At 41.4% G+C, this 27908-nt stretch overlaps 1 protein-coding gene and 1 long non-coding RNA gene across 2 annotated transcripts in view; one reads left to right on the forward strand and one right to left on the reverse strand.

Annotated features, from left to right (window-relative positions):
* The window catches only part of LOC137228233 (uncharacterized), a 560753-nt gene that overhangs the window by 461624 nt on the left and 71221 nt on the right, over positions 1-27908 (reverse strand). The gene's annotated exons all lie outside the window — the stretch shown is intronic.
* On the forward strand, positions 1291-27826 carry LOC137228227 (kynurenine/alpha-aminoadipate aminotransferase, mitochondrial). The gene is made up of 13 exons (XM_067745367.1): positions 1291-1716; positions 2286-2454; positions 3432-3564; positions 6781-6855; positions 10309-10518; positions 11777-11842; positions 13083-13165; positions 13595-13691; positions 18490-18551; positions 18819-18883; positions 20457-20563; positions 26516-26617; positions 27529-27826. Exons 1-13 carry the CDS (start codon positions 1650-1652, stop codon positions 27568-27570), a joined length of 1278 nt encoding a protein of 425 aa, XP_067601468.1. The 5' UTR covers positions 1291-1649; the 3' UTR covers positions 27571-27826.

Here is a 27908-nt window from a genome sequence, read left to right on the forward strand (position 1 = left end):
GAATCTAATGCCACCACTGATCTGACAGGAGGCGGAGCTCAGGCGGCAATGAGAGCAATGGGGAGCGGCTGTAACTACAGATGGAGCTTCACTCGCTGGCCCGCCGCTCACCTCCTGCTGTTCCTAACAGTCCACGGACCGGTACTGGCCCGTAGGGAGTTGGGGACCCCTGATTTAAACCACTTGAAGTCTCTGAATCCAGAACTCCATCCCCGCTTGGGTTTCCAGTAGCTTTACTAATGATATTCCCTGTGTTCCTCAGCTGGGGGCATAAAGATTTCCCTGGGTTATCTTATCCTGTGGTTGCCAGGACCTACTAAGGGCAGAAGTGTCTCCAAGACCAAATTATTTATGTCTAAGAAAGCCCTTGGCCGAGGGTCAGTACTCACTCGTGCAGGAAGAACTCAATAATGCTTACCGAACGAATGAATCCAGGGTGGAATTTGGTGAAAAGAAATGATTCTTTAATACCCATTTAAGAATTAAAAAAGAGAGACTGTCTCCAAATCTTCTCTCATTCAGGGCTCACGTGGAACGCTGTGCATTCCAGTTGGATGATTCAGGAAGGAGAAATCACGGCTAAAACTGGTGGGAGTCTGAGGAAAAGGATTATTCTGTGAGAAAAGGGAACAAGGCGCTATTAGCCCCAAAGACAGGCATCTTTTTGGATGGACGCTTGCAACCTAAATCTACACTGAGTGGTCAAAAAAACCCAAGCGGAGGAAAGACGCTAAAATGTGAGGACAGCCTCAGAGTGATTCTCCCAAAATTTCTATCAGCACTCCATCCTCACTCTAAAACGCTCAGATCTTGAAAACAGGGGCTCTGGAAATCACCCGCGACGCTTTGGTGACTCCCCAGGAGACTGTCTGTAGTTATCCTTCTGAGAGGAGAGTTTTGCGCCCTGTTGCTCAGGCACCCAGGCCGTGCGGCTGGCCCTCGAGGACCTGGGCACAGAGGACTCAGGCGCCTCCACCAGCTCCTCAGGGAGATCCCCGCCGGCGCCCCGGCCAACCCGACGCTTTCCTGCGGCGACTCCAGCTGCAGGGTCAGGAGTCAGACCGGGTTTTGAATTGCCTCAGGCCCTGGTTCAGGCAGGCGGCCAGCCTCCCCGCACCTCCTGTGCCAAGACGGATGGCCAGGTTGGAGGCTCGTGGCCAGGTCTCCAGGCGGAACCGAGGCCTGGGGCGGAGACCAGTCTGCAGGCGTGGAGGGCGGGGCGCGCCGTGAGGCGCTGCTGGGGGCGGGGACGCGCTGGATGCCAGGCCGGGGGTGGGGATCGGCCAGGAGGGCCGAGGCCAGTGGGTGTGCTGAAGGGCCTTGGAGGCGTGGTCACAGGGCTGGAAACCCGCCGGAGGGGAGGCCGGTGGCCATAGGCCGCGTCGCGCAGGGCGGGAGGGGCACGCATCCTAACCTGCCAGTGGACTTTGCCAGTCCTGCTACGCGCCAGGCCGGATCCTAACCAGGCTCTTGCGCAGCCAATAGCCGGGCCTTCGGCGGCCTCTCCTAGCTCCGCGCGCCAGACCACACGCGGGGGACAGCAGAGGTGGCCTTTCCAGGGCAGGGATTAGGGGGCAGGATTGACGCGGATCCTTGGTTTTCCCAGGCTTCAACCACATAAGGCGGGGCTTGCCGCTTGGAATCCGAGAATGAATTACACACGGTTCATCACGGCTGTGAGCGCGGCCAGAAAGCCTTCTGCCATTCGAGTCATGAGTGAGTGCGGGCCCTGCTCTCCCACTGGAGGGGGCGGTCCCCGCAGAGCTGCTCCGGGCGGCCTGAGCCCAGCTCTGCGCAGACCTGGCACAGAAGGCGCGCTGGAACGGGCACGAGTGTGGGCCATCAGCAGTAGAGAGAGGGCAGGCCGCCGTGGACACGTCCTGCTTAGGCTCCAGAGGGCTCTTCCGGGCACAGGAGTCGGGGTTCGGCTCAGCGTGCGGGCGCGTGCGGAGTGGGGAGGGCGGGTTCGCCGGAGAGAGAGGGGTGCGCGCGGAGCCGGGCACGGACGGGCCGAGTGGAAGCCCGCCTTCTGTTGCTGTGACCCTTGGCTTGTCCGCCTGATCACTCCGCCTTCTTAGATGCACGTGTCTATTCCTCAGTTCCTCCACCGGTGAGGTCGGCCCACAAAAAAAGGCATCTTCTGTGTTTCTTTCGGACTAGCATTCTATCACTAGAAATCGTTACACTTTAAAGTTTTACTGACTTTAATGCAGCATGCTGAACCATCTCTGTTTAGGAAAGTCTTCACTGAAAGTGTTTCTTCTTCTCCTCCTTATTTGTTGTAGCTGAGATATTGGGCAAGTCATCGAAATCTGTCCTCTCCCTGGCGACTGGAGCACCAAACCCCAACACGTTCCCTTTCAAGACTGCGGTTATCACCACAGACAACGGAGAGACCATCCAATTTGATGAAAACATAATGAAGAGAGCACTGCAGTATTCTCAGAGTGCTGGGTACTGATCAGTAGATAATGTAACCTTGTTGGTTCATTTTCATGAGCAATATTCTACAGCTCGCTGATAGAGTGACGTGTGCGTTTTTTAACTGGGTATTCAGCAGTGAGGAAGGTTTGGGGAAGAGTTTTAGAAGAAAAAATAATTGCAGCAATGATACTGAATGCCTAAGATGCCAGGGACTGCTTCTCAACCTTACACGACTAGGAGAGGGAAAGAAGGCTTTTGAAAGTAGGTACCATTTGAGCTGAGACTGGAATAAAAGAGAGAGAGAGAATATAGCTTGGTGAAGAAGCAGGGTAGGAGAAAGGAGGAAAAGGATGACCCAGGAAGCAGCCAGTTTAGGTCCTGGGGAATTTTTTTAATGATTATGTTCCCTTTCTAAACAGGCAGCTATGTAAGTGTGTTGCCCTCAGTTCAGATGTGTTTAATTTCATAAAGGCAACTGGAACACATATTCTAAGGCTTTCCTCAGCTGGTCTTCTTCCACTGATAAAGGGTAACTTGCAGAGTGTCTATGAATTATACTTTATTAAAGCCTGTTTGCTCTGTGATTGAAGAATAATGCATGTTGGGTGCATAAAAATTGTATTGTATATAACGTATACCTAGGCTTTTCTTTCCATGATGCAAAGAACTTACTGAACCTGCACTTCTAGGTATCCTACAGAAATCTCCCTAAGGGAAACAAAAACTGAATTACGCAGTGAGAGCTCTAACGTAAAAGAAAAAGTACAGGCTTTGGAATGAGAAAGCTGTAGATTCAAATCTCAGCTCTTTTAATCACCAACTGATTAACTTATGTGGATTGCTTAATCTCTAAGTCTGTTCCCTTGTCTTTAAAGTAAAGATATTAATATTGGCAAAAAGCATTTGAGGACCTTTACAGTGCCTGCTATAAAGCCACCATCTAGTCCCTGTCTACTATTATTATGATTTTCACTACTGTCAATTTTTACGTGCATTTTATGCTTTAGACTCCCAGAGCTGTTATCCTGGCTAAAACAGTTACAAGTAAAATTGCATAATCCTCCCACCATCCATTATCCACCCAGCCAAGGACAAATGGACATGTGTGTCACCTGTGGCAGCCAAGAAGGTCTCTGTAAGGTAAGACTGGAAGGAAGGGCACCCGCAGGAAGAATCAAATACTACGTTCACCCATACGGCCATCTCTCCCTTAGCCACAGAGCATCATGTTCTGTGGGTTATGAAGGCTTCCTTGTCTTCACCTAGAATCATAAGTGGAACTTAAAGACATTCACCAACCTGATTTCTCTTAAACAGAGATCGCACCATCAATGACCTGGAGTTCTGAGTCATTAGGACAAGATTCCCATTCAGGAAGAACTCAACCCCTACCTGCAGCTTAGTGAGCACTGCTTACTTTCATCTAGCTCGGAGATTCAGGCTACATTTCAGTTATGTTTGTGGTTATGACATTTCAACACATGACTTTTAAATTCTTTGAGGGTGTATCCTGATACTCCTGAGATGAAACGTCATTCCTTTGTGTGTCTGCTGGTGTCATCGTCTGTGCCGGCTGCCCGTTGTGCCCTGACTCCCTCTTGGCTGTGCTTCTCCAGGTCTACGTATATGTCTGTGTCTGTGGCTGACTTCTCCTCTGGGTTACTTTCTCTCTCTCTTTCCCTCTCTCTCTCTCTCTGCCTCTCTCCTGGGTTCCAGGAACTCCACAGAGGTAACCATCACTGGGGGGTCCCCCAATAAAGAGACTGCATATATGGTTCTCAGCTTCATCTATTTGTTTCTTTTCTTTTTCATGAATAATTAGTCCTGGATAAGGAGGCTCTACATTCAGTCCTCACACCTAGATGAAAGTATGACTCTTGTTTATCTCAAAGCAGAGTAGCTTTCTTGCTCTTCTTTTTTATGTAAATGTGAAAGCTGGTTAGTTTTCATGAATTTTCATTAAATTATTATTACATAATAATGTATTAAAGTAATAAGACTATAATTTTCCTCCTTCTTTTTGGACTTAATTAGGAAAAACAAAAGGATTAGCTGCTGTTTCAGTTTTATTGTTGAAGAGAAATATTTGTGATGCCCCAGACAAGTAGGGAAAAAAAGGACTTCAGTGAATTTCTTTGCTTAGGTGCCTTTTTTTTTTTTTCCAGAAAGATGCACAAGAAAGTTTCTTCTTTGTCTCTTGCAACATCAGTCATATCAAAGAGGAAGAGAGCATAGATGGCCAAATGCATCAGTAACTCACTGGCTTATAGCCATGCTTGTTCCAGAGGCCTCCTGGGAATCCGGTTTACTATTTCTCCCACTTTGTTCCCCAGGATGGATATTATTTTAGGTGTCCGTGTCTCAGATAATAAACAGCCCTCCCTCCTCATTTAGGATATTTGACTTTCTCATGTCCCCTAACTGACAAGGGAAATGAATGTGATGAGGTTTTCATCTGATCCACAGATGATACACAAGCCACCTCAGTGATCTGTTTGGTCCTAGGATGTCCTGTAAATCCTGAACCAATGAACTTGTCAGAGGAAGATACTGGTTGTCATAAAAGGCCAAAAGCCCATAAGGAAAAGTAAATCGAACATCCTAGTCCAAATTGGAAAAAGATGTCACATCTTCTGTCTCAATGGATAATGGCCGTGCTGTGTGTCAAGAGCTCTAGTTTGTTAAAATGATATAGGGAGGAGAGGCTTGACCTGGGGACTGTGAGATGTCACAGGCTGGGAAAGGATTATTCTCTGACTCATGTAAGATTTAGTCAGAATGGACCCCTCTGACTTAGGCTGGAAAAATCTCTTGTGTGGCTCTACTGATGTCACAAGGCATCATACTGTCCTCAAGATCCCCCGAGACTGTGGGCCTTGTCCTCCCTGACCTCTGAGTCTCCTTTACCCTTGCTGAGCCCCCCTCCTTTCTGGAATGCTCCCCTTCCTCCTTGCCCTGCCCCACTTGCAGTGTCCCTTATGTATGGGAGCCCCATGAGGCTGGGCCCCCAAACCTCTTTCCCCTTCACACACACACCCCTTCCCTGGGCATCACACCTCGGCGATCACGTCCATGCCATTAACTCCAGGCTCCCTGCACATCCACGCGTCCACCAATCCACCTGATCCATCCCAGGCTGTTTCAAAGGCACCTCACACCAAAACACACTCATCTGCTTCTCCCTCAGAACAGACAGCGTCGGAGGTGTTTTTCAGTCAGTGGCACTCCTCCCCCCACCTCCCCACCTGCACAGCCAGAAATCCAGGGGTCCCTCCTGACACCTCTCCTTCCTCGCGCCCCCTCAGTCCACAGTTAGGTCTGCTGGTTCTGATTTCCTAAATGCCGCTCAGTTCTCTCCAGCCCCACCATCATCAACCCATCCAGACCACCCTTACCTTTCCCAAGGACTGCAGCAAATACCTCCCAAATGAGCCTGAAAACTTCCCAGACTCCACCTGTACTCTCATTCCTTTTTGATACTTTGAGTTGCAGCCAGAATGACTTTCTCAAATGCCTGTCTGGTCACCTGACTCCCCGGTCCCGCCCTCTACTTAAAATTCTCCCTGGGCTCACTTGGCCCAAAGGCCTCCCTGGGATGCTCTCTGCCCACTTCCCTCTGAGTCCTTCCACTCTCCTCTTCACACTCCACCTCAAGCCACAGGATTCTTTCAGTTTCTCAAATTGTGTATGTATTGTCACCCCTCCTCCTACTCGTCACTTCCTCAGGGAAGCCCTCCCTGAATGCTCTAAGTTCCCTGAGTGCCCAAGTCCTCCTACAATGAGCACGTAGAGCCTTGGCATCTATACGTAATAGCGCGTATCACCGATTTTACATATGCATTTATCTGAGTAGTTATTTGATTAGAATCTAGCTTTCAATGAACTAGCACCTCCACGAGGATAAAAACCATCCCACTATACTCATCAGTTTGTCTCCATAGGTCCTGGCTTATAGCAAAGATTTTTAAATTATTCAAAGAAGGAATACATGAATTTTAGGAGCCAAACCAGTTATGTGTATATATATATATATTTTTAAACCCAGAACGGAGGTTTGCAAACTGTGGCTTGAGAGCCAAGCCAGCCTCTGTCTGATTCTGTAAATAGAGTTTTATTGGAACTCAGCCACACCGTCGGCTGACGTATTGTCTACAGCTTTCTCACCATAGAGGCAGAGATGAGTAGTTGCAATGGAGACACCAGGGCTCACAACATACGTCCCATCTGGCATTTACAGGAAACTTGCCAACTCCTCTAGAATCCTAGTGAGCCCAAACTAAAACAAAAAAAGGGGGGGAGGTGTTTTCTAAGAATGGAAACCAGACTAATGAAGCAAACCTATGCTTCTTTTGTTAGGTATTTGAGATGATCGTTAATCCTGGAGATAATATCCTCGTAAATGAACCTATTTATTCAGGAACAATTCATGCTGTGAGTACACATGTCTACAAAAGGCAACTCTCTTTTCTTCTAACAAATAAGAAACCACTGCACCTTGAGAATTCTCTGCCCACTGAAACATAAAATAGCATCTTTCTTCTTAAACAGGAGAATCATTAATATATGCAAAATATGTGAAATGTACCCTCTGCTTTATACATTTCTCCTTACAAGGTCTAAACGCAGAGGTGCTAAAATTGGGTTGTGCAAAATCATGTCCAGATTTGTTAACATTCCACCTGAAATGTGACTTAATTTACAAAGACATTTTTTCACTACCATCTATATGACCACATGCCTGCTCTGCTGTGCCCTGGTCAGAACACACCACTGTCGGGGGCACAATACTTTTGGGTCGATGTGAATACAGGCTGGAGCACAGTCGGAGAAAAGCGACCAGAGTGAACAAAGAAATGGAAATAATACCATAGGTTGAATTGTTTTAGGAACTATGCTCTTTTCCGCAGAGAGACAAGACTCCACAGGGGCATGAGAATTGTCCTCAGGTACATTAAAGCTAGCCATGTGACAGAGGAGTTAGGTTTGTCTGTGCATGTCCTCAGGTTCATAGAACTTGAACCAAAGGGTAGAAACTACAGGAAACAATTTCAACTCAATGTAACAACTGCCTAACCATCAGCCTTCCCAGCTCTCTGAGGAGTAAAGCACTGCCCATCACTGCAGGGGCTCAAAGAAAGAAGCCAGACACAAAAGGACAAATATTGTATGATTCCACTTGTACTAAATACCAAAAATAGGCAAATTCACAGAGACAGGAAGTTGATGAGAGGTTACCAGGGCCTGGGGGAGGGGGAAATGGGGAGTTGTTGCTTAATGACTACAGGGTTTCTGTTTAGAGTGATGAAAAGGTTTTGGAAATTGATAGTGAGAGATGCACACATTATGAACGTAATTAATGCCACTGAATCCCACACGTTAAAATGGCAGATTTTTTGTTATATATATTTTACCACAATTTTAAAAACTAAAGTAAAATAATGGCCTTAATCATTGGATACTAATTATGCATTATTTTCCTGAACTCCAAAGATGTAAGATTACGCAATGCCTGTAAATGTGAAACTTGTATCTATGTAAATAGCACGATTAACATACGTTTTCACATGCCCAAACAGAAACCAGTGCCACGCTGTGAGGGAATACGCCGACGGTCTTGGGTGTTTATCTCGTGGCCCAAGATGAACTTGCTTTATTCATGTACATGTGTTTTTAAAGTCTAAGGCCTTTTAAATTTGCCACAAGTAGGGTCTGGATTATTCTCACTTAGTGCATAAGTCTACGTTTGATGACTAATATGAGTGTTTGTGTATTCTTTGAAAAATTTTTTTCTGAGAACTTCACTCAATTATTGGGTTTTTTTTTCTTAATTTTTATTGAAATATAGTTTACTTACAATGTCATGTTAGTTTCAGGTATACAGCAAAGTGATTCAGATATATATATATATCTGTTCTTTTTCACATTCTTTTCCATGATAGGTTATTACAGGATATTGAGTATACACTTCCCTGTGCTATACAGTAGGAACGTGCTGTTTTTTATTTTATATATTGTAGTGTGTACATGTTAATCCCAAACTCCTAATTTATCCCTCCCCACCTTTCCCCTTTAGTAACCGTAAGTTTGTTTTCTATGTCTGTGAGTTTGTTTGTTTTGTAAATAAGTTCATTTGTATCCTTGTCTTAGACTCCACATATAAGTGCTATCATATGATGTTTGTCTTTGTCTGAGTTACCTCACTTAGTATGATAATCTCTAGGTCCATCCATGTTGCTGCAAATGGCATTATTTCATTCTTTTTTATGTCTGAGTAATATTCCATTGTATATATGGACCATATTTTCTTTATCCATTCATCTGTTGATGGACATTTTAAGTTGCTTCCATGTCTTAACTATTGTCAATAGTGCTGCTATGAACATTAGGGTGCATGTATCTTTTTGAATTATACTTTTCTCCATATATATGCCCAGGAGTGGGATCACTGAATCATATGGTAACTCCACTTCTGGTCTTTTAAGAACCTCCACACTGTCTGTTCTCCATAGTGGCTGCACCAATTTACATTCCCACCAACAATGTCAGAGGCCCTTTCCTCCACACCCTCTTCAGCATTTATTATTTGTAGACTTTCTGATGATGGGCATTCTGACTCATTTGAGGTGGTACCTCATTGTAGTTTTCATTTGCATTTCTCTAATAATTAGGGATGTTGAACATCTTGTCATGTGCCTGTTGGCCATCTGTATGTCTTCTTTGGAGAAATGTCTACTTCAGTCTTCTGTCCATTTTTTGATGGGGTTGTTTTTTTTGTCTTTTGATATTGAGCTGTATGAGCTGTTTGTATACTTTGGAAATTAATCCCTTGTCAGTTGCACTGATGGCAAATATTTTCTCCCAGTCTGTAGGTTGTCTTTTCATTTTGTTGATGGTTTCCTTTGCTTGTTGTTAATAAGTCCCAATTTTTTCTTTATGAACATAAAACATAAAAACACAAGACTTTTATAAAACTATGTCTATAAGCAAGGCCACTACTTTCAACTTCAGCCTCTGCAATTGGTACAGTATTGAAACACTTCCACATGCCTTGATGAGCCACTGCCACTATGCTCCCTGGCTCCTCTCCTAAGACCACCCTGAACCCCCCATGGTACAGAGCTAATGCTGACCTGGCATGGGGCCCACAGGATGCACCTGAAGTGCCCGTGCTACACCACCTGTCCAATATTTTGAATATCACCTCTGCTTATAACTATTTTATGTATTAGCATCACAGATGCTGTATGTGATGAATTTACTTTGTAAAAAAATTCCTTAATAAACTCCTATTTTATGAAGCAGTCCCAACCATAATTATAAAGATGATACAGTCAGAAGAGGCTGGGTTATGCTGTGGAATAGCTGACCCCTTATCTCGCTGGCCTATGGCTGCAAAGTCCTGTCTTTCTCTCACACGCCGTGTCCACGGTCAGGCCACCAAGCTCTGTGCCATGCCATCTTCATCCCAGGCCCCAGAGTGACAGAAGCAGCCTCATCTGGACCGCTGCCAGTCTTAGAGCAGAGGGAACAGGGAACGAGAGACCCATGCTGGGATTTAAAGCTTCTGCTTGGAAGGAACACCCATCACTGCTGCACGCAATTTATTGACCAAAGCCAGACCCCTGGCCAAGCCTGACATATATGAGCAGGGATGTCTACCCTTCCTCTAGGAATTGACAGGGAATATTTTTGAACCATAATGGAAGCTTAACCGGGGCAACAGTGGAATCAGAAAATACCTCCTTAGCCCTTGGGTGTAGGGCTGAGTGCAGGTTTGTGTTTAAGGGTGTAAATGGTAACATTTTCGTTACTGTAAGAGCCAGTGACTATGATATTTGGTATCATGTCTGAGTCTTGGGTTTTCTTTTCTCCTGTCCTCCACAGGTGCAACCACTGGGCTGCAACATTATTAACATTTCCAGTGATGAGCACGGGATTATTCCAGACTCCCTCAGAGAAATACTTTCCAAATGGAAACCAGAAGATTCAAAGAACCCCAAGAAAAACACCCCCAAATTTCTTTATACTGTCCCAAATGGCAACAACCCTGCCGGGAACTCATTAACAACTAACCGCAAAAAGGAAATCTACGAGGTATTTTCAAAGATTGTGTTCCGTGGCTGTGTTCTTGTTTCTTTCTGACCCTTTAGAAGAGTGCTCTCAAGTTCCTTCTCTGATTAGCCTCTTGCTCTCAAGGAAGATGATTTTTTTATTTTATTTCATTTTTTGCGGTACACGGGCGTCTCACTGTTGTGGCCTCTCCCGTTGCGGAGCACAGGCTCCGGACGCACAGGCCCAGCAGCCATGGCTCACGGGCCCAGCCGCTCTGTGGCACGTGGGATCTTCCCGGACCGGGACACGAACCCGTGTCCCCTGCATCGGCAGGCGGACTCTCAACCATTCGCTACCAGGGAAGCCCAAGGAAGATGATTTTTAATAAAAGGGTCCCCATAAATTTAAACTCAAGAAACTATTACGCTCTTGCTATGAGGTTTTCCTTTCCCTTTAATTGATATTTTGGTTGAAAGAGACGTTACTGTTGGTGTAGTGTTAAACTCACCTCTTCCTCCCCTCTCTTCCTTCTGTCTTCCCCTCACCCCCACCTCCAATGCATCCCGTGGCTCCCACCACCAACGTTATCCAAACCCACCGTCTCCTTGGCCGCCCGCCCGCCCTCCCGGACCCCGTGACTTCCCCCCTCCTCACAGCTCCCACCCCCGGCTCCGTGGGGTCCTTCCTGCTCAAGTGTAGATCTACAACCGCTCCTCCAGCTGCTTCCCTGCACTTAAAACAAGATCAGAGTCCTTCACCTGCCACGCACAGTTATGCGACCTGGGCCTCGGTTCTCAGGTCTCTCACATCCTTCTTGTTGCAGCTACAGAGCCTTCCTTCTGTCCCTGACACACCTATGCCTTCTATAAACGTCTATCCCTTAAACATGCCAAGTATTTTCTCACCCCCAGGGCCTTTGCTCCTGGTCCCTCAGTCTAAAATCTTCTGCCCTGTCATCTGCACGCCTGGTCCTTCCTGCCGGCCTGAGCTCTCCTGGAGCTTCCATGTCACTCTCTCTCTCTCAGACATCCACCCTCTTTAACCTTCTGCCCAGCCCTCAAAACCTCCCTCCTGACCCTCTGTTCACTATCCACTGGCTCACGTTCCTTCTGTCTTTCCCACCAGATCGTAAGTTCCCTGAGGACAGAGCTTTTAGGGCTGGCTCCTGTCCTCCTAGGACACGGAGCCCTCAGTAGCTTCTTGGATGAATGAATGAATGAGTACAAAGAACTGTGGTTCCAAGTGATTTTCATCTTCGAGCGCTGTGAAGAAATAAACATGCTCCTTTAACCTTTTTTAGCTCGCAAGAAAATACGACTTCCTCATCATAGAAGACGATCCTTACTATTTTATGCAGTTCAACAAGGTAAGTGCAGTGTCAACTCAGCCCACAATCAGTAGACAAGTGGCTGTAGGTTACTGTGCTGATGTGAGTTTAGCCGGGCTGCTGAGCATTTTCATCTCTGGTATTACTGCTCTTTCCAGAAATTCCTTTCCTTTAGAATAGCGGCTGGCTCTCTGTGCCAGGCACGTGGAGGGTCGAGTGAGTCAAGGGTGAGGGTCGTCTGGACTCCAAATCCAGGTCGTGGCTCCTTAGACATCGTGCCAGGGTTACGGAGTGGGTGTCTCCTTGGATGTCAACCTCAGTCTCTCGGGGGTGGCTGACGGGCGGAGGACTTGGGAGGCGTGTCCAGGCGGAAGGAGAAGGACGGCCGCGCTCGGTCATGAGGCGGTGGTGGGCAGAGGAGGGGCGTGCCTAGCATCATGCTGCCCGCTCGCCATCCCTGTCACTTAGGGTCGGGGACTTTCCTGCAGAATCATGGGCTTTTAGATCCTTTCCCACTATATATGTACACCACTGTCCACGAGCACGGTTTCCCAGGAGACAGCAGTAGTGGTACAGACTCCCAATGCCCAATTCCGCAAAATCCAACACTGTATTTGCTCTCAGGGCTGCACAGAACAAACACACGCACTCAGTCCCCACTCTATATCTACGGAGAAGAAACAGAACTCTTGGCTTTTTATCTAGTTTGCCTGAATACCATGTCTGCCTGCCGCCCACCTTCAACACGACCATGGCCCCCTTTCTTGTTGGCATTTACGTTTGAAGTAAATATGGAAGTTTCAGCATTGCAGACCGACTACTCTGCTCGTCTTCCCTTGCACCTTTGTTGTGTTTCTAGTTGGTATAAGGCTCAGCATCTCTTCCTAAACAGCCCTGAATGCTGACGGCCCTCTTCGCTTTGGTCTTTTCCAAACTAGTTTTTCTTGAATCCTTCCTCGAAATCTGTACATCCTGGATCTCAAGCCTTGGGACGAGGAGGTCCTGTGTGAGGTTCCTCTAAACTCACGGGAGTGGCAGCGTGAGCAAGTGCGAGGACGTGTGTGTGTGTTTGGCAGAAAAGCCGTGAAGATCGGCAGATACGAATAGAAGAACGTGCATCTCTGGTTCTTACTCCATTTCAAAGGGCTGAGATGAAGACAAGGAAAAGGATGTTTGTCCTACTGTTCTCCAAATCCATTCCTCCCCAGTCTCTGCACAAAGTAGGGATACGGTCTCTAACAGACTTCCCAAACCAACAGTATTTTTCTTCCATTTCAAGCCCCGGGCACCGACTTTTCTCTCCATGGACGTTGATGGGCGTGTCATCCGAGCTGACTCTTTTTCCAAAGTCCTGTCCTCTGGGTAAGGCCCTGGCTGTGCCTGCAGGCTGCATCTAAAGGTGACAGAGGCTGCACCTCAGCAAACAGTTCTCATTTAAGATACCTGTATTCCCGTTTGATTTTATCTATTAATACCAGGCTTTTCTCCCAACCTGTCCCCAGTGGTCAAAGATAGTTGGCCATTAAATTTACAGCTGTAGGGGGACTGGTCAGGTTTTTGGTTACATATACGAAAGAGCACATTTAGAAATACCTGGTCAGATATGCATTCTATTTTAACTGTACAATTTAATTTAAATGTGTATTTTAAATAAGAAGTTGTTTTATTAGACTGTGTTAACTGTCTAGGTCCATTTGTCCCCAGGTCACAACTTTCTTCCCCATGAAATCACTAACATGGTATTAATTGTTAATGCAGGGTTGGTACTGTGCCTTTTCTCTCTTTGTGCAGGTTGCGAATAGGGTTTATAACTGGTCCAAAGCCCTTGATCGAGAGAATTGTTTTACACATACAAGTTTCAACGATGCACCCCAGCACTTTTGCCCAGGTATGGACAACTTAGGAAATAGGAATTTTTTTGAATCAGATCATAAAACAAAATAGATGTTGGCAAATAAGACTGAGTGAACATGACAGGGAGAGAAATCACTGATTGCACCTCTAGTTCCGCATGGACTGAATTAGGAGACCATGCACAGCAGATGCTTGCTCTAAAAGCCAAAAGAGATTTGAATGGACCTGGTACTGTTTCACAGTGTAGACCAAACTCCTTGAGGGTCAGAGATCTTATTCAGCTGTGTCCTGGCATCTAGCCCAGGAATCCCATGAAAACTGTGTTGGACTCGACAGGACAGAAGAGTTTTGGTGAAGTAACACACCGTTAGCTTCGCTGTCCTGGAATCTGAGAGCAAGGGTTCCAAACCCACATCGTGGCCCGATCTCTCCCTTCACTGCCCATGTGCTAAGCTCCCTACAAACAGCGGCTGGAATGTATTTTAATTAAATACAGTAAAATTATTTGTGGCGAATGTATAAATTTCTTCACAAGCTTTGAGAAATGATTGGAGCCATCCCTAAGGCAATCTTGAGAACCAACCATGAGGACAGGACTGCTACCTAACAACTCAAAAGGGGTAGTTTATGTAGAAGGGACATTTCTTTGACATTATGCATTCCACAAAGTGCACGTGTCCCCGTGTTTTATCAAGTTGGGGACTTTTCCATATTTTCTGTATCTGTTATCAAACAAATTTCACTATCCATTTACATTTAGAACTCCCATTTTGGATAGAAAATCTCTGAATATATTGTATAACTTCATGTATCGACTGTACATGGGGGGGGAGTTGTTTATTTTTTTGTCAATTTTTCTCTTTATTTTGATCATAACATTTGTTCAATTTCTGGAACTAATTTTTTTTTATATCTTTATTGGAGTATACTTGCTTTACAATGTTGTATTAGTTTCTGCTGTATAGCAAAGTGAATCGGCTATATGCATACGTATATCCCCACATCCCTTCCCTTTTGCATCTCCCTCCCACCCTCCCTATCCCACCCCCTAGGTGGTCACAAAGCACCGAGCTGATCTCCCTGTGCTATGCGGCTGCTTCCCACTAGCTATCTATTTTACATTTGGTGGTGTATATATGTCCATGCCTCTCTCTCACTTTGTCCCAGCTTACCCTTCCCCCTCCCCACGTCCTCATGTCCATTCTCTATGTCTCCATCTTTATTCCTGTCTTGCCCCAAGGTTCTTCAGAGCCTTTTTTTTTTTTAGATTCCATATATATGTGTTAGCATACGATATTTTTTTTTCTCTTTCTGACTTACTTCACTCTATATGACAGATGCTAGGTCCATCCATCTCACTACAAACAACTCAATTGCATTTCTTTTCATGGCTGAGTAATATTCCATTGTATATATGTGCCACGTCTTCTTTATCCAGTCATCTGTCGATGGACACTTAGGTTGCTTCCATGTCCTGGCTATTGTAAAGAGAGCTGCAATGAACATTGTGGTACATGTCTTTTTGAGTTATGGTTTTCTCAGGGTATATGCCCAGTAGTGGGATTGCTGGGTCATATGGTAGTTCTATTTTTAGTTTTTTAAAGAACCTCCCTACTGTTCTCCGTAGTGGCTGTATCAATTTACATTCCCACCAACAGTGCAAGAGTGTTCCCTTTTCTCCACACCCTCTCCAGCAGTTATTGTTTGGAGATTTTTTGATGATGGCCATTCTCACTGGTGTGAGGTGATACCTCATTTTACTTTTGATTTGCATTTCTCTAATGATTAGTGATGTTGAACATACTTTCATGTGTTTGTTGGCAATCTGTATATCTTCTTTGAAGAAATGTCTATTTAGGTCTTCTGCCCATTTTTGGATTGGGTTGTTTGTGGGGTTTTTTTGATATTGAGCTGCATTAGCTGCTTGTATATTTGGAGATGAATCCTTTGTCAGTTGCTTCATTTGCCAATATTTTCTCCCATTCTGAGGGTTGTCTTTTTGTCTTGTTTATGATTTCCTTTGCTGTGCAAAAGCTTTAAGTTTCATTAGGTCCCATTTGTTTATTTTTGTTTTTATTTCCATTCCTCTAGGAGGTGGGTCAAAAAGGATCTTGCTGTGATTTATGTCAAACAGTGTTCTTCCTATGTTTTCCTCTAAGAGTTTTATAGTGTCTGGCCTTACATTTAAGTCTTTAATCCATTTTGAGTTTATTTTTGTGTATGGTGTTAGGGAGTGTTCTAATTTCATTCTTTTACATGTAGCTGTCCAGTTTTCCCAGCACCACTTATTGAAGAGGCTGTCTTTTCTCCATTGTATACTCTTGCCTCCTTTGTCAAAGATAAGGTGTCATATGTGCATAGGTTTATCTCTGGGCTTTCTATCCTGGTCCATTGATCTATATTTCTGTTTTTGTGCCAGTAACATACTATCTTCATTACTGTAGCTTTGTAGTAGAGTCTGAAGTCAGGAAGCCTGATTCCTCCAGCTCCATTTTTCGTTCTCAAGATTGCTTTGGCTATTCAGGGTCTTTTGTGTTTCCATACAAATTGTGAAATTTTTTGTTCTAGTTCTGTGAAAAATGCCAGTGGTGGCTTGATAGGGATTGCATTGAATCTGTAGATTGCTTTGGGTAGTGTAGTCACTTTCACAATGTTGATTCTTCCAATCCAAGAACATGGTATATCTCTCCATCTGTTTGTATCATCTTTAATTTCTTTCATCAGTGTCTTATAGCTTTCTGCATACAGGTCTTTTGTCCCCTTAGGTTGGTTTATTCCTAGGAGTGTAAATTGGAGTGTTTCTTTAATTTCTCTTTCAAATTTTTCATCATTAGTGCATAGGAATGCAAGAGATTTCTGTGCATTAACTTTTTATCCTGCTACTTTACCAAATTCATTGATTAGCTCTGGTAGTTTTTTGGTAGCATCTTTAGGATTCTCTATGTATAGTATCATGTCATCTGCAAACAGTGACAGCTTTACTTCTTATTTTCCAATTTGGATTCCTTTTATTTCTTTTTCTTCTCTGATTGCTGTGGCTAAAACTTCCAAAACTATGTTGAATGAGAGTGGTGAGAGTGGGCATCCTTGTCTTGTTCCTGATTTTAGAGGAAATGGTTTCAGTTTTTCACCATTGAGAATGATGTTGGCTGTGGGTTTGTCATATATGGCCTTTATTATGTTGAGGAAAGTTCCCTCTATGCCTACTTTCTGGAGAGTTTTTATCATAAATAGGTGTTGAACTTTGTCAAAAGCTTTTTCTGCATCTATTGAGATGATCATATGGTTTTTCTCCTTCAGTTTGTTAATATGGTGTATCACATTGATTGATTTGCGTATATTGAAGAATCCTTGCATTCCTGGTATAAACCCCACTTGATCATGGTGTATGATCGTTTTAATGTGCTGTTGGGTTCTGTTTGCTAGTATTTTGTTGAGGATTTTTGCATCTATGTTCATCAGTGATATTGACCTTTAGTTTTCCTTCTTTGTGACATCCTTGTCTTGTTTTGGTATCAGGGTGATGGTGGCCTCGTAGAATGAGTTTGGGAGTGTTCCTCCCTCTGCTATATTTTGGAAGAGTTTGAGAAGGATAGGTGTTAGCTCTTCTCTAAATGTTTGAAAGAAGTCGCCTGTGAAGCTATATGGTCCTGGGCTTTTGTTTGTTGGAAGATTTTTAATCACAGTTTCAATTTCAGTGCTTGTGATTGGTCTGTTTATATTTTCTATTTCTTCCTGGTTCAGTCTCAGAAGGTGGTGCTTTTCTAAGAATTTGTCCATTTTATTGGCATAGAGTTGCTTGTAGTAGTCTGTTAGGATGCTTGTATTTCTGCGCTGTCTGTTGTAACTTCTCCTTTTTCATTTCTAATTTTATTGAGTCCTCTCCCTCTTCTCCTTGATAAGTCTGGCTAATGGTTTATCAATTTTGTTTATCTTCTCAAAGAACCAGCTTTTAGTTTTATTGATCTTTGCTATTCTTTTCTTCTTGTTTACTTGAGATTTTTCTTGTTTCTTGAGGTGAGATTGAACTTAGTATGATTTTAGGCAGCCTCTCTGCTAATGGGAGGGGTTGTGCCCCTGTCTTTCTAGTTGTTTGGCATGGGGCATCCAGCACTAGAGCTTGCTGGCCATTGGGTAGAGGTGGGTCTTAGCATTGAGACAGAGATCTCTGAGAGAGCTCTTGCCAATTGATATTACGTGCAGCCAGGAAGTCTCTGGTGGTCCAATGACCTGAACTTGACTCTCCCACCTCAGAGGCTCAGGCCTGACAACAGGACGGAGCACCAAGACCCTGTCAGCCACACAGCTTAGGGAAGCCTTCAGCCAAACAGAAACATGGTGAACGGAGCACATGCCTGTAGAAACCCTCTGCGACTGTATGTGTTTTATATTTAGAGACCATCCAGGGCGGCAGTTATTGGGTGGATCTCAGACTGGACAGTCTGACCTAAGTCCAGGCTCTTTGAGGAGCAGTGACCTCAGGAAAGTTAACTTCGTCTCATGCCTCAGTCTCTTACTCAGTATATTAGAAATCATGACCTGCCTAATAAGGGTATTACGAAGATCAACTTAGCTTAAATACGTTCATATGGTACAGCAGTTTCCGGCACATAGCAAGGACCACATAAATACTTTGTTATTTTTACTATTATTCTTGTCATTGTTAATAATCAATCTTATTATAAATCGCTGGCTCTACAAAGCTTGGTACAGCCTGTAGCATCCTCTTAGGGTGGTTTGCACATGATCAAGAGTGGTTTGCTTTTACGTTTGGGCAAAAAACACATTTCAGAGGATGAATGATGACCTTATTACTGTCTCATCCTGTTTAGCTCCTGGTATCACAGCTTCTGTACCAATGGGGAGAAGAGGGCTTCCTGGCTCATGTAGACAGGTATTGTATTTTAGGTTCCATACTTTACATAGAAATGGACTTCACTCTATTAATTTTCATTTTTGAATTATTCCAAAATAATGGAAAAACCACAATGGTAAATAGTTTACCACCCAACAGGTCAAATAAATATGCTCTATTCCCTCATCAAGAATTCAACATTTTCATCAAGATAGAAAATAGATTCTTACAGAATGGACTCCAGAGCCTTTTAGTGTCTGCAATCAATGTAGCAAACACATCCTTTTCATTGTTTTCTTCTTCTAGGGTTACTGATTTCTATAGGAAGCAGAGGGATGCATTATTGGCAGCTGCAGACAAGTGGTTAAGTGGTGAGTGGAACCTACATCCTGTCCTGGGATGAACAGTAGCCCTTATATGAGTAAGTGATACACACCACAGAGTATTGTTAATAACCCTGGGGAAGGAAACAGGGTCCAGGAGTATTCTTGTCAAGAAAATGTTACCCTATGAATGATCTCAGAAGTAAGAGCACAAACCCTGGCACGATTCTACGCGTTTCTACTATAACTGACTGCTGCAAAGTAACTGTGGTTTGAAGAAAAACGACCAATTAGTCTAACACCAGCAATAATCTACTTAAAGCTAAATAATACCTGTACTCTAAAGGTTTTCAAAATTTTGCTCCAAATAGAAGAGGAATTGTGACATAACATATTCCTTTTCTAACTAGACTCTATAAAGACAAAACAGTACAATAGTACAAACTAAGTACAGTCTAAGGTGGATTTCTCATTACAGATGATTTGCCTTTTAATCATGAACCTCATTAATCAGTAGTATTTCTATTGCTAATTTGATTTCAAAATGCTTTAGATTTTTTTTTTACTATTTGTTTTTCTTAATTTTTAAATTACTTTTTTGTTAGTTTCTGCTTTATAACAAAGTGAATCAGTTATACATATACATACGTTCCCATAACTCCTCCCTCTTGTGTCTCCCTCCCTCTCATCCTCCCTATCCCACCCCTCCAGGCGGTCACAAAGCACCGAGCTGATCTCCCTGTGCTATGCGGCTGCTTCCCACTAGCTATCTACCTTACGTTTGGTAGTGTATATATGTCCATGCCTCTCTCTCGCTTTGTCACAGCTTACCCTTCTATTAAGGAAGAAAGTAAAATGAATTACCCGGCTTTAATTACACCACTAAAAATGCCTTTTGTAGGAATAATAGTAAATACAAAGTATTCACTTATTTCCCTCATATCTTGTTCCCTATGTAGTCGTGGTAAAAACACAATTACTATCTTTTTGATAAGAGTACTATTCTACCATTTCCTATGGTGAAGTTGAAAAAAAGGTTTTAATCAACATCAAGGTTTTTTTTTTTAAAGGTAAAAATCAAAATAACTCTTGTTCCTTCTTGGTTTCTCTATCCTTATGTTCAATGAAATATAAAGCCTACAAATACACCAGGAATTCCTGAATTTTAAGTACTTCTTAACTACATTGCAATAAAAACTTCAATTCATTGGACTTCTGAACGATTATGTAAACGATAGGATTTACTGAAACACTAGAAGGCTCTAGAAAGGGTGGAGGAATCCTCTTCTAAAATTGAAAGAGCCACATTTGGCTTAGGGACAGTTCTAAGAAAGGGAGGCGGGCATGGCACTGGATTTCCCGCACTGCCCTGAGACCCACTAAAATCAGAAATATACACGAGTCCCCTCTCTCCCTTTCAAACCCTCCCCTTACTTTTTAAAATAAAACTCAGAACACCAATTTTCAGGACTCCTAAAACTATATTTTTAAAAAATGCTATCACCAAAGGAACTTTTTTGGAAATACTAGTTTACAGTTACTGCAATTTGTCATTTCAGCGATATAGCTGACATCATCAAAAATGGTCTCGGGAAAATTTCTTCTGTTCTTTTGTTTGTAGGTTTGGCAGAATGGCATGTTCCTACTGCTGGAATGTTTTTATGGATTAAAATTAAGGGCCTTCATGATGTAAGAAAACTGATTGAAGAGAAAGCCTTTAAGAAAGAGGTAAAACAGGAAGAAAAGCTATATTTTTTCTTTAAAGTAATAATAAAAATGGCGAGAGATGTTGATCACGGCCCGCCAACCCAAGGCATAATGTTTGCCTATCAGATACATGAACTCCTTACTAAGAACAGAATAGATTTTGGGTTACGGAATTAGTCTCCTGGTCTAAACCAGGGGAAATACAGTCATTCAGCTCAGCTACTGATTAGCTTAGTGGCTAAGAGCACAGTCTCTGGAGCCACGTCCTTGGGTGTGAATCCCAGCTCCAGCCCTGCCCCGATATGTGGCACTGGATGAGCTGCCCTTCCTGAGTTTCATCTGGAAAATGCAGATAATAAGAATCCCTCCCTCTTAGGGTTGCTATGATGAAAGCAGTCAATATGGATAAAGCACTTAGACTAACACCTGGCATATAGTAAATGCTTGATAAATATAAGCCATTAGTATTTACAATAGAAGGATTTTTTTTCCTGATTATGAAAGTAAAGCATACTCATGATAGCATTATACTTCAGTAAAGCATAATGAAAAAATTTTAAATAGCCCATAATTTTACCACCCAGATTTTGTGACCACTTGTGATACATTTTCTTGAAGAGGTTGTATACATCTAGTATTTTGGCTATGAAATTATTTTTTTATTAAAGCATAGTTGATTTACAATATTACATTAGTTTCAGGTATATAACATAGTGATTCAGTATTTTTAAAGATTAGACTCCATTTAAAGTTATTATAAAATATTGGCTGTATTTCCTGTGCTATATAATAAATCCTGTATCTTCTTTATTTTATACATAATAGTTTGTACCTCTTAATCCTCTACGCTTCTTTTGTCCTTCCTCCCTTCCCTCTTCCCACTGGTAACTAGTTTGTTCTGTATTATCTGTGAGCCTGTTTCTTTTTGTTGTATTTATTCATTTTATTTTTTTAGATTTTGCATATATGTGATAACATGTTATTTCTCTTTTTCTGACTTATTTCACGAGGCATAATACCCCTCAAGTCCATTCATGTCACAAATGGCAGGACTTCATTCTTTTTTATGGCTGAGTAGTATTCCATTGTGTGTGTGTGTGTGTGTGTGTATACACACATATCACATCTTCTTTATCCATTCATCTGTTGATGGACACTTCGGTTGTTTCTATATCTTGGCTATTATAAATAATGCTGAAATGCATATTGGGGTGCATGTATCTGTTCAAATTAGTGTTTTCTTTTTTCCGGATATATACCCAGGAGTGGATTGCTGCATCATATGGTAGCTCTAGTTTTAGATTTTTAGGAACCTCAATATTGTTTTCAATAGTGGCTGCACCAATTTGCACTCCCACCAACAGCGGAGGAGGGTTCCCTATTCTCCACATCCTCGCCAACACTTGCTATTTGTGTTCTTTTTGTTAATATACATACTTACAGGTAAGAGGTGATATCTCTTTGTTTTGATTTGCATTTCCCTGTTGATTAGTGATATTTAGCATCTTTTCATGTACCTGTTGTTCATCTGCATTTCTTCTCTGGAAAAACATCTATTCAGGTCTTCTGCCCATTTTTTAGTCTGGGTTTTTTTTAAATAATGCTCTGCAATTATGTTACATGATTAAAATTACACAGAAAAGTTTATATCCTGTTTTTTTCACTTAAAATTAATCCGCAAGGATTTCTTCTAGGTTTTTTTTCTCCTTTTGTACTTAAATCATGTCTACTTAGATTTCATTCAGAGGCACTAATTAAGCTGAGACGTCTAAATATGCTTCTGTGTCGCTTTCCAATTTACAAAATCAATCAACCGTTCGCCATTAATTAATTCCTTTATCATGTTCATCACTCTTTTGTAAACACCAAGTTCTGTTTCTAGTATCACTTCTGTCTTGAGGCAGTGAGTACAAAGAACAGATCCTGTTGTTGGCAAACTCCTGTGCTAGAGCATAAGAGACAGTCTAGAGGTCAGAGCTGAGAACTGGCTGCCTGGACCCAAGAGCCAATCCACTCCCCTGGGAAAGTCACTCATTCCCTGTAATCATCATACTTGACCTCAGGACTCATGCTTTATTAATTGTTTTAATGCTAATAACAGCACATAGAAAGTGCTTAATAAATACTTAAATGACTTAACTCATATAAGTGCATTTTAGTGTAATAAATCAATTTTATTACTTTTTTATTTTTGCTTTCTTATCAATGCCATTATTCTCCAGAACATTTGATGTGTGTATCCCTGAACTAGGAGCTAAGGATACAGACTTCATATTTATTGTCATTTTTTTTCAGTCCCTTTCTTTTACTCTATATACCCTGTTGCACATACCTTTCTTTACCTTTTCTAAGTAATCCCTAACACTGCTGCCTTAGCCCAAATTTTGGTTATCTTGCAAGGAGATTATTACCATCCCCTCCTTCTCTACAGAAACTTGCTTCTGGCACATCCCTAAGCTGTTCCACAATATTGGTAGAAATTATGGTTTTCATTTCATTGTTAATCAGGACAAAAAAAACCAACTCATCTTCTGCCTTGAAATTTTCTCCCCAGAATGCCCCCAAATCATTTCATTCCCAGCTCACCTAACTTCAACAACCAGGGGCCAGATTTACACCATGAAAAAAAAAGCAGTTTCTTACAGTTCTGAATGTCATGATTTTACTAGACAACAATCTCAAAGACTTAACACAACCCAGCTTAGTTCTGACTCATGCACAGTTTTCAAAGACGTGGTCTATAACCTCTTCTGCTCCTGCCGTGAGTCAGAGACCCAAGTTCCATTTTAGTTTCATTGATCTTTTCTATTGTTTTCTTAGTCTCTATTTATTTCTGCTCTGATCTTTATGATTTCTTTCCTTCTACTAACTATGGGTTTGGTTTGTTCTTCTTTCTCTATTTGCTTTAGGTGTAAGGTTAGGTTATTTATTTGAGATTTTTTGTTTCCCAAGGTATGACTGTATTACTATAAACTTCCCTCTTAGAACTACTTTTGCTGCATCCCACAGGTTTTGGATCATCATGTTTTCATTTTCATTTCTCTCTAGGTATTTTTTGATTTTCTCTTTAATTTCTTCCATGATTCACTGGTTGTTTAGTAGCATATTGTTTAGCCTCCACATGTTTGTATTTTTTGCAGTTCTTTTCAATATCCACAAATCAATCTGTGTGACACACGACGTTAACAAATTGAAGAATAAAAACCATATGATCATCTCAATAGAGACAAGAAAGCTTTTGATAAAATTCAACATTTATGATAAAAACTCTCCAGATAGCGGGTACAGAGGGAATACACCTTAACATAATAATGGCTATATATGAAAAAACCACAGCTAACATCATACTCAACAGTGAAAATCTGAAAGTATTTCCTCTAAGATTGGGAGCAAGACAAGGATGCCCACACTCACCACTTTTATTCAACAAAGTTTTGGAAGACCTAGACACAGCAATCACAGAAGAAAAAGAAATAGAAGGAATCGAAAGTGGAAAAGAAGAAGTAAAACTGTCACTGTTTGCAGATGATGCTATACATAGAAACTCCTAAAGATACTACCAGAAAACTACTAGAGCTCATCAATGAATTCAGTAAAGTTGAATGATACGAAATAAATACACAGAAATTTGTTGCATTTCTATATACTAACAACAAAAGATCAGAAAGAGAAATTAAGGAAAAAATCCCATTTACCATCACATCTAAAAGAATAAAATACCTAGGAATAAACCTACCTAAAAAGGCAAAAGACCTGTAATCGGAAACCTATAAAATGCCGATGAAAGAAATTGAAGACAACACAAACTGATGGAAAGATACACCATGTTCTTGGATTGGAAGAATCAATTTTGTCAAAATGACTTTACTATCCAAGGCCAATTACAGGTTCAGTGCAATCCCTATCAAATTACCAAGGTCATTTTTCACAGAACTAGAACAAATAATTTTAAAATCTGTATGGAAACACAAAAGTCCCCTAACAGCCAAAGTAGTCTTGAGAAAGAAGAACGGAGCTGGAGGAGTCACATTCCCTGACTTCAGACTACACTACAAAGCTGCAGTAATCCAAACAGTATTGTAGTGGCACAAAAACAGAAATATAGATCAATGGAACAGTATAGAGAGCCCAGAAATAAACCCACACACCTATGGTCAATTAATCTATGACAAAGGAGCAAGAATATACCATGGAGAAAACACAGTCTCTACAATAAAGGATGCTAGGAAAACAGTACAGCTACATGTCAAAGAATGAAATTAGAACATTCTCAAAGATCATATACAACAATAAACTCAAAATGGTTTACAGACCTAAATATAAGACTGGATATTATAAAACTCCTACAGTAAAACAGTCAGAACACTCTTTGACATAAATCATAGCAATATCATTTTTGCTCTGTCTCCTAGAGTAATGGAAATAAAAACAAAAATAAAGAAATGGGACCTAGTTAAACTTAAAAGCTTTTGCACAGCAAATGAAACCATAAAGAAAACAAAAAGGCATCCTACGGAATGGGAACAAATATTTGCAAATGATGTGACAGACAAAGGATTAATTTCCAAAGTATAGAAACAGCTCATACAGCGCAATATAAAGAAAAAAAAAAACACAAATAACCCAATCCAAAATTGGGCAGAAGACCTAAAAAGACATTTCTCCAAAGAAGACATACAGATGGTCAACAGGCGCATGAAAGGATTTTCAATATCACTAATTATTAGAGAAAATCAAATCAAAACTACAACGAGGTATCACCTCATAGCAGACAGAATGCCCATCATCAAAAAGTCTACAAATAATAAATGCTGGAGAGGGTGTGGAGAAAAGGGAACCCTCGTACACTATTGGTGGGAATTTTAATTGGTGCAACCAGTATGGAGGTTCATTAAGAAACTAAAAATAGAGTTACCATATGATCCAGGGATCCCACTCCTGGGAATATATATATGGAGAAAGGTATAATTCAAAAAGATACATGCACCCCAATGTTTCATTGCAGCACTATTTACAATAGCCAAGAAATGGAAGCAAACTAAATGTTCATCAAAAAATGAATAGATAAAGAAGACGTGGTACATATATCCAATGGAATATTATTCAGCCATAAACAAAGAATGAAATAATACCATTTGCAGCAACATGGATAGACCTAGAGATTATCACACAAAGTGAAGTCAGACAGAAAAAAACCAAATATCATATGATATCACTATATGTGGAATCTAAAAAAATTATACAAATGAACTTATTGACAAATGGAAATAGACCCACAGACATAGAAAACAAACTTATGGTTACCAAAGGGGAAAGGGGAGAAGGGATATATTAGGAGTTTGGGATTAACATATATACACTACTATGTATAACATAGATAACCAACAAGGTCTTACTGTATAGCACAGGGAACTATACTCAGTATTTTATAATAACCTATAAGGGAAAAGAATATGAAAAAGAAAAGATAGATAGATAGATTGATATACATATACATATACACATATGTATAACTGAATCACTATTCTGTATACCCGAAACTAACACAACATAGTAAATCAGCTATAGTTTAACTTAAAAAAATGAAATAAAATAAATTTTTTAATGATATTTCATTGTTTGGATTTATATTACTTTTCTAGTTATGTTAAACATTTATTCATGTTTATTACCATTTCTATTTCTTGAATAAGCTGTCCTTGTCCATTTTAAAGTTTTTCCTCTGTTTCTGTGCATTCTTTATAATATATGGAGAAGAGGTAGAATTCCTGTATTTATGTAAACACTGGTTTCTATGCTTTTAGTTTTATTGTACGACATGCAGTAATTTTATATAAATTGATTTTTCTCTTGTGATTTCTTTCATTGCTTTTTAAGTTTAAAAGTCATCCTCCACTCTGAGATTAGATTCACCTATATTTTCTTTTCGTTTTCTTTAATGGTACATCACCTGTTTTCCATAAACTCTCTTAGATATTCATGCTTCCTGGATATCATTTCTACCTTGATAGTTCAGCTCCTTGCCCCTACTTCAGAGCATCCTTCTCTTTAGCTTCTCCAGAGCAGATGGACATGGTGAGTACAATATTCTCTTTAGAGTAAAAGTAGATATCCATTTATTTTTTGTGTTTATTCTGTGAGTTACAACATTATTTGATATCTTCTTGGGTTTCTGCAAAATGGGTATTGGTTGGAAAGTCACAAACTACCATTCAGAGAAGTTGCCAGGCTTCTATAGACAAATGATGTGACCAAGTTGGAGTCGAATAGATTTCAGACCTGCTCAACAGTGTTGGCAGATTATCAACAAGTTACAAAGAGAACCTCTTTCGCTCCTTCTTGGAATTAACATGAGCCATAGTACAAATTCATGAAGCCATCCATCTCTATCTCTTGAGGAAGGGTCAAATAGAATAATATGAATGATTGGAGTTAAGTAATTGCTTAATCACAAAGTCCAGCTTTAACCAGGATTACAGGAAACCAAGAAGCAAGTTCCTAAGAACTGTATGTCGGGAACCCACAGAAGAGCCATAAACTGAAGAGTCCAGGAAGTGTAAGAAGAGTGTATACTTATCCTTGGAGATGGGTTGTCTCCGGCTGTGTTCTTGATTGAATTGCTTTCTCATGTCACTAAATATCCTTTTCATAAGTTATATATGCATAGAGCTGGACAACTGAAACTATACAGAAGGCATGTGCAGGTGAGAGAGTACATGAAAAAAATAATTCAAGTTCTGAGAGAAAATGATGATCTTGAGGGAATAAGGATTTGAAAAATTTCCTGGGCCTCTGATGTGCTTCCGTCTACGTATATCAGTGGACATGACGGCCTCTGACCCAGATAAAACTGAGGTTAATCCTGACTTTTCACTGTCTGATCTCAACCTAAGATGGATACTCTTTGTTTAAATTTCTCAAGTTATGACAGACTTTTCCTAAACAGCATCCTAATTTTATTAATTCTTCTCTCTGTTCGCTTTTAGGCCTTCCAGGGATTAGCCCAACTTATAAAGGAATCTTTATGAAGAAATCGAACTCTTCATAGCACTCACGGTTTTCAGATAAATTATTTCTATGTTTTAGCAGGAAGAAATGATTGTTGGTGTCAGACTTACAGATTGGGTTTCACCAAACATGTCATAGCTGTAGTAATTTAACTAGACAACTTTTAAAGTGCCCTTGAATGCATCAGATTGCCAAAATATATTTATAATCCACATATACATGTTGATAAATTTTCAATCCACAAAAAAATTTTTTTTTTTTTTTTTTTCGGTATGCGGGCTTCCCACTGTTGTGGCTTCTCCCGTTGCGGAGCACAGGCTCCGGATGCGCAGGCTCAGCGGCCATGGCTCCCGGGCCC

This window comes from Pseudorca crassidens, chromosome 7 (genome assembly GCF_039906515.1).
Source record: "Pseudorca crassidens isolate mPseCra1 chromosome 7, mPseCra1.hap1, whole genome shotgun sequence".
Classification (NCBI taxonomy): Eukaryota; Metazoa; Chordata; class Mammalia; order Artiodactyla; family Delphinidae; genus Pseudorca; species Pseudorca crassidens.

What these genes read in the sequence shown, in the direction of transcription:
- LOC137228227 (XM_067745367.1), top strand. Translation starts at nt 1,650, where the DNA reads ATGAATTACACACGGTTCATCACGGCTGTGAGCGCGGCCAGAAAGCCT. An exon ending in TTCTGCCATTCGAGTCATGA is followed by an intron (nt 1,717 to 2,285) that starts GTGAGTGCGGGC and finishes TATTTGTTGTAG; the next exon opens with CTGAGATATTGGGCAAGTCA. An exon ending in GCCAAGAAGGTCTCTGTAAG is followed by an intron (nt 3,565 to 6,780) that starts GTAAGACTGGAA and finishes TTCTTTTGTTAG; the next exon opens with GTATTTGAGATGATCGTTAA.